The 7,500-nt window shown below is 47.7% G+C and overlaps 1 protein-coding gene across 1 annotated transcript in view; it reads left to right on the top strand.

Annotated features, from left to right (window-relative positions):
• Positions 1-7,500, top strand: part of znf385a (zinc finger protein 385A) — a gene marked incomplete at its 5' end in the record, with an annotated part of 42,474 nt that overhangs the window by 28,594 nt on the left and 6,380 nt on the right. Inside the window, one exon of the mRNA XM_083657002.1 lies at positions 3,475-3,870. Coding sequence (XP_083513128.1) covers positions 3,475-3,870 — 396 coding nt within the window. The remainder of the gene's footprint in view (positions 1-3,474; positions 3,871-7,500) is intronic.

Genomic DNA, 7,500 nt, shown 5'->3' with positions numbered 1-7,500 from the left:
ATGATTTCTGGAAAGAGACATTGCTGTTGAGTTTATCAAGTATATTTCTTTGGCACTTTGAGCACCACAAGCCGAGTGCCATCCAGTTCCATTGTGTTGGAGAGAAGGCAGAAACTCTGCGGACGATATCTCCAAAACTCAGGCAACTAACACAAAACGATATGGATGGATAAATAGCACTACAGGTGAGAGGAAACATATGTATTTTGGATTTTAGGGTGAGCTGTTCCTTTAATAAAGAACCGGGATGAACTTTGGATCTAAACTACAGCGGGAGCTTAAATTCACTAATTAGCCTTCATTTAATCTTATCGATCAACAGCGCCTCCCTCCATCATGGGCTGCACATACTACACATCGTTTTCATTTCTCAAAGTGAATTCAACGCAAACACACCCGGGTTCAACTTGAAGGCATCTGGACGGAGTTATCTGTCTCCACTGACCCTCTCGCACTGAACAAATCCTTATTGTGTTTGGCTGCGAGGCCGGCGAGCAGGGAGGACGGACGGACATACGCTCAGATCACTGCCTCATCAATGTTGCATTAGACCTACACAGACACAGTCCATCCCCTTGCCTTCAGGAGAACTGAGGAACTGAAAATGTTCTCCTCCGAAACAGGACCTCTCCAGAGAGAAGAAGCAGAAGAAGAAGAATCAATTTCCCTGCAACACTGAGAGAGAATAACACGTTTTAAATTAAACTTTCATGCTTTCCACTCTGGTCAAAATGAATGTGACAAAAAGAAACGCTTTAGCTGCCCGGAGAGTCTTGATTCTGGGTCGGATACAGACGATGAATCTTGTGGGGCTATATACCAAAGCCGGGATAAGCGTAGCCTGGAGCTGAACTTATTCTAAGGAGGAGGGGGGGGGGGGGGTGAGTGTAGGAGGTGCTGGTGTGGATATGAGCTATGAGCTGAAGCTAGTGAACAGGACTTGATGTGATGTTTCGTTTGGTAATGGCAGCCCTCCAGCCCATCAAGGAATCGTCAAATCCCCCCTATTACGCTTTGCCCCCCCACCCCCTCTCTTCCTCCCCACACTTAACTCAAACCACATGTTATTATGGTTCCGCTATGGATTCTGGGTGCGTTCCTCCTCGGCACGGGGCAACGATGAAGTCATGTGACCGTTTTGTAACGCAAAACCTGGGGCACCAAACTCCCAACAACAAACGCCATCAGTGTCTGTTTTCCTCCTTTTTGCACTCGCAGGGGCTTAACTGAACCAGAATGGCGTTGTTGGGTGACGTTTTTGGGGTACACATTGCGAGCGTGAACGCCCTCCTAACTTGGGAGCCACTAAAGGAGCCGCTCCTCTCGCCGCCCCTCCTCGAACCCCGACACTTTGATCCCGGGCCCCGGTCGGAGTAAGGAGAAATATGCATTTTTAACGAAACATCTGTTTGACACAGCGCTCGGTGCCAGCTGCGGCTCAAACAGCTGGAAACCTGCGAGGGGAAAGAGAGCCGTTTGAGAGCCTGGAAAGCGGTGGAATGGAAAGCGCTCACCATGGCATCTTCATCAGAGCTGAGGCAATGGAGGAGACCGGACAACTTTAGCCTGCGTCCTTATAAAAATACATGATTGATTGGACAGTCGGGGCTTCGGGAGGCTTCACTGCTGTCACGTATATATACCTCACAGGGTGGCTCCTAGGTGCCACGGACCACTATATGGACCGCAACATGTGACAAAGTGACTAAGTGTATGGGACATCCTAAAAAGGGAAATTAAGCAGTTAAAGTCAATATTGGTCTTCTTCTCCCAGAAATACTCTCATGTTATAGCTCTGTAAGTACCCATAATCCCGCGGGGCTTTTCCATCCCCGGGCCTGCAGCACTGCCTCCTGTGGTGGTTGGAGAACAGCCCGCGCTGGTTCTCCCCACTGACGAGGGGGGAATGATCCCCACCCAAATTTAGGGGGTCTTTATCCTAGCCCACACCTAATGCCTAGTGAATACCAGAGGCATTGCGTATGGGAGTGGCTGACCAGAAACATGTGTGTGTGTGTGTGCATGCGTGCGTGTGTGTGTGTGTGTGTGTGTGTGTGTGTGTGTGTGTGTGTGTGTGTGCGTGCGCGCACGTGCGTGTGTGAGAGAGAGAGAGAGAGACTTTGGCTTTTGACTTTATGTTTTCTTTAATGAGACATCTCACGAGAAAACAAAGGAAAAAGTAACTAACCCTCCACACACGCGCACACACACACACACACACACACACACACACACACACACACACGCACACACATGCACGCGCATGCACACACACACACACACACACACACACACACACAGCAATAATAGAACAGAATATCGCTATCTACAGAGATACAAAAATCACACCCATGTGCTGAAGTAAGTGGTGCAGGTTTGCAGGTCAGACCCTTCCCCTCCACCCCCCCCTCTCCCCTCTACTGTGTGTGTGTGTGTGTGTGTGTGTGTGTGTGTGTGTGTGTGTGTGCGCGTGCGTGCGTGCGTGCGTGCCATTTGTCTCGCCAACGAGGAAGTGAATTCTCCATTCATCTCCAGACGTTTCCTAAACTGTGCGTGCATGTGTGTGTGTGGGGGGGCGTGGCCTAGCCTGCAAGGCTAACAGATCTCGCGCGTGCATACCGACATCCCGTCCACATCCCGTGGCTACGAACAGACAGACACACACACACACACACACACACACACACACACACACACACACGTGTCACTTATAGAAGTGGCTGCACAGCTTTAAAAAGAGGAGTGAGAGGAGATCCCCTCTGTGCGATGTTGTCTTTGGACGTGATATCTGGGCCCGGTGACAAAAACAAGCACCATTTTGATTTTGCTCCTGTTGTCCCAGCCAAAATCAACAGGTGTGTGAGAGAGGGCTTGAGGGATCTGCCTCCTACGGGAACATTTCAAAAAGATGAGACCACATCAGTGAAAGATGGGCTCAAAGAAAAAAGCCTTCAAAAAGCCTACAAACATGTCTGCACTAAATGTGATCCTGCAGAAACTGAAACATGGGAACGCCTCTTCTCATCCACTTGATATTATTACTGCTGTGAAAATTAAAAGGAGCCCTTCAACACAATTATGGAGCAGGGGGAGTACAAAGCCCTTCAGCACGGGGAGTACAAAGCCCTTCAGCACGGGGAGTACAAAGCCCTTCCGTACGCCAGCTCTTGAGGTCGGTTTGTCTGATCTTCTCAGCAGAACCGTGGTGGGTTCCACATTCAAACTGGGTGTGGTTAGTTAGCGATGTGGTCGAATAGCGCAGCAGAGTGGCTTTTTCTCGGGGGGCGGGGGGGCTTTGCGTCACCGCAGACTTGAAAGGCCATAAAGTCAACAGTAAAAAAACACTTTATTGTCTTGAGTCATATCGTTTCTGTGCTTCAAAATAATATCCGCTCTTTGATATTTCTCCATGCTGCATTTGACATTATTTTACCCCCCCCCCCCCCCCCCTCTCTCTCTGTGTTTGTCTCGTAGATGAAACCCGGCCTCTGTCGCAGTTGAACGGCGGCGCCCTGCTGGCGCTCCCGTCCCCCCCGCCCCTCGCCACCCCGCCCACCACGCCCATGGACACCTCCCCCGTGCCCTCGGTGTGCCCCCTCCTGCCCACCCCCACCCCTCCTCCCCCGTCCTCCTCCTCCTCCTCCTCCTCCTCCCCCCCGGGCTGCGGGAGTGGCGCGGTCGCCATCAACAACCCCGAGCAGCAGCAGCAGCCCGGGTCCAGCGCCGCGGCCGCCCCGGGTTCAGGAGCCTCGGCGTCCGGCAGCCCGTCCAACCCGGAGACGGAGGAGGACAAGGCCAAGAAGCTGCTGTACTGCTCCCTGTGCAAGGTGGCTGTCAACTCCCTGTCACAGCTGGAAGCTCACAACAAAGGTAGGTCGGAGTGAGACGTCTGCGTGTTTGATGATCTTTGGCGATGATCTTTGGTGACGACGAGAGCTCATCGGGGACGTCCCTTTTTCGTTGGATTTTCTGCTCATGGATTTGTGTTTTTTTTGTTTTTTTTTAACCTTTATTTATACAGGGGGAGTCTCACTGAGAGCAATGCTCTCTTTTTCAGGAGTGCCCTGTTCACATTCACACACACATTCATTAGGTACCGCTCTATTCTGTGACTATCACAAATCATTCTAGACTAACGTGTTTCCACTTCTTCCCGAGCGAAACTGCTGCTGCCAGAAACCTAAAATGCATCACTTCCTGTGCACCAGAGGTATTTTCCCAAGCAAGACCTAGAGCAACGTATTCCTCCCGCTGGGAGAATGTACTATAACTTGTCAAAATGTAATAAAAACATCACTCTAAAACGGTCAGAAATGTAATAAAACATGGCGATGCAATAAAATTGCCAGATAAGTGGATTTTGGAGGGCTTAGAGACGAAAAAAGCCCCCAATTTAAGGGAGAAAAAATATAGATGTAACGACTATTTCCATGTGGGAATTCCGGCAACAACACCGGTTTGTACAGGAGTGGAATATTTTCAAAACTGCCATCTACTGAGCACACTCATGTTTTCTAGTATTGACCAGCGACTGTTATGAAAGATAAAGGATATCACATATTTTAACTGATCATGTCATAATAATAACAACTGTATTACTCATTATTATTACCTTTTTATTCATGTAAGAAATATTGATAGTCAATATCTTTACCTCAACATTTTTTCATGGCGGAGCGCTTAGTTTGGATTATCAAAAATATGAATTCCCAGAGCGCTTCCAAAGTACACAGACACAAAGGGCACGGACAGTTGGCTGACTGACAGTTAGTAGCTAACTTTAGCTAGCTAGCATAACAAGGTAAATAGCAAGCTAACATCAACCCAATATACAGTGCACTCTTATAATATAGTGATCACCTTGCGGACGGGTCAAATTGATCACTATTAGCAAATTATTTAAACAGCATGTGTATAGGAATGATTCGGGACCGAGCTTTTTGATCAATATAAGCGGTTGATATAACCGTGACCAATATAAGCAGATTCCACTGTAATACAATTAATAATTAATCATTTTCATTCATTCATTCATTCATTCATTCATTCATCATCCTCACTCGGAACCCCCAAAAAGCAGAGACATCTCTCCAGGCTTTGCTTTTAACAGTCAGCCTCTCCTCAAGTCCCGCCTCTTCCTCCCTAATTGGTCAGTTGAAAAGAAGCGACGTTGATGAGCAGCACTCTTCTCCAACCAGGTGAACTGTTTTCTACCTGAGGCGCTCCGACAACAAAACGCTAACCATGGAGAGGGATGAAACGCCCAGGCGCGGTGCTGGGAAGAGGAGTGCTCCTCCTATAGCGCCTCCTAGTGAGTCTTTCCAATAGAACATGAATTGCAAAAAGGCAGCTCAAAAAAACACGCTTTCTGTGGACACGGCTCCTTATGAAGTCACAAGTGCTGAGTCTGAAATAATAAATAAAGTTATTACATTCTCTACAATATCAGATTTTATTACGTATTCCTCTGACATTTTATCACATTAGTTTATTACATTATCTGGCAGTTATTATATCAGTTACTACAACCTACCCGTCACCAGTTGTTTCGAACAGCAAATAAAAGCCTCCATGAACTAGCTGCAGGATGAATCATAATCTGTGTTATATCAATAAGCGATAGAGAGCAACGCAGCTATAAAAAATGTCACCGATGATGACTTTAAACTGCTCACAGCTGCACACACACACAAAGCACGCACGTGGCGCACAAACACTTGGCTGCTCTTCTTCGCCGTCTCGGCTCAGGACTTTGATGAAGAACAAAAACAAACATGGCCGACTGATGATTGACAGGTGCTGTAACCAGGCACTGTTCCCCTTGTCTCAAGGTGCCCTGTGGCGGCGGGGGGCGTCTCCCTCCCTCGCCTGTCTCTGCACGCTCGCTCTCACGGGCCCAACACGACCACGCCCCCCCACCGCAACTCACCCAGCGACATCATTATTTAAAGACAACTCTCCCCCTTCCCCCACCCACTCAAAGATTCATGATTTGTCTTGTCGTCCGGCGCGCGCAGCAGAAAAACTGTTTCCCGTAGCCTCGGGCGGCGCTCCGACTCGGGATAAGTAGCAGAGGAGGACGGCCTGGTACTGCTAAACTGGCAACCGCACTTCAGTCCCTCCCTGCATGAGAGGGGTTGAAGCTGGGGGAGAAGAGGCTGTTATAACGTGTGGGTGAGCTCACCACAATACCAGCCTCAGCATTCTGTCTGACAGCTGTTTCACACACGACCAACACATTCTCAGGCCTCCCACATGACCCCCCGCGGTGCCCACTGTCTGCTCCCATCCTTTATATGCCTACGCCAACTTACCTCCGTGTGACCTTGTTCACCACGAAGGTCAAAGACGATGCGATTTCAAGTAGAGCTGCCACTGATTAATTGCGATTAATTGATTCATCGATTAGTTGATTGACAGAAAATTGATCGACAACTATTCGATTCATCGTTTTGAGTACAATTTTAAGAGAAAAGGTCTAAATTCTCCGATTCCAGCTTCTTAAATGTGAATATTTTCTGGTTTCTTTACTCCTGTGTGACAGAAAACTGATATTATCTTTGAGTTGTGGTCAAAACAAGACATTTGAGAGCATCATCTTGGGCTTTGGGAAACACTGATCGTCATTTGGTACCATTTTCTGACATTTTATAGACCAGACAACTAATCGATTAATCGAGAAAATAATCGACAGATTAATCGATTATGAAAATAATCATTAGTGGCAGCCCTAATTTCAAGCAAGATGGCCCAACTTCAACTCACTTCCTGTCATTTTGGCACGCCCCATGGCTTTCCCACGGACACGCCCACTTAGGAGGTTTTCGGCCGGTCTGAGTCTATTGGAGTCAATGGGAAAAGTCAACGTGATCTCAGATTATGACAGATTCTTTCGCCCCCATATTCATTAAAGTAAATATTTGGCCCCATTCTCCAAGCCACATATCTTCAGAATATTCTGACACAAAAATGCCATTTTTCAGACAGACAGATCAGGAGAAAAATAAACTTGTTCAAGACCTGTCTCCATCTCAGCAACACACTTTCGCGAGATTTGGCAACAAGAACTCACGTTAGCCGGGAGCGGTTAGCTAAAGCTAAAGCTGAAGTTCGTTAATGTAGTAGCTAAATGTGTGGCTATATATTTATTTAATGGAATATCTTAGTTTCAACTATATTGAGCTAACAAGGGGCAGCTTTATGTTTATATGTGTGGAGTTTGGGAACTCACGATCTCTAGCTCAAGTTATCTTGCTAGGTCAGCACTAACCCCGCGTCACCAGGCACACAGTCCTCTCACAACACTTCAGGGGAGAGGTCAGGTGACCACACGTGACCATTTGGTCAGACTTGCTGCCGCCATTTGTTGTTGAGGTGACCCATCTAGATAGCAATAGACGATCTCTGCTAAGGACACTGTTTGCAACGCCTCCGCTTGACCTGAAACCACTCTTTATTTTGGGCAGTTTTTAGCTCATATTAGTAACACACCCTCACAAG

Source organism: Poromitra crassiceps, assembly GCF_964638095.1.
Source record: "Poromitra crassiceps genome assembly, chromosome: 20".
In the NCBI taxonomy this organism is placed as follows: domain Eukaryota; kingdom Metazoa; phylum Chordata; class Actinopteri; order Beryciformes; family Melamphaidae; genus Poromitra; species Poromitra crassiceps.
Note: the sequence above shows the minus strand (reverse complement) of the source record. Positions and strands in the feature narration are given on the sequence as shown.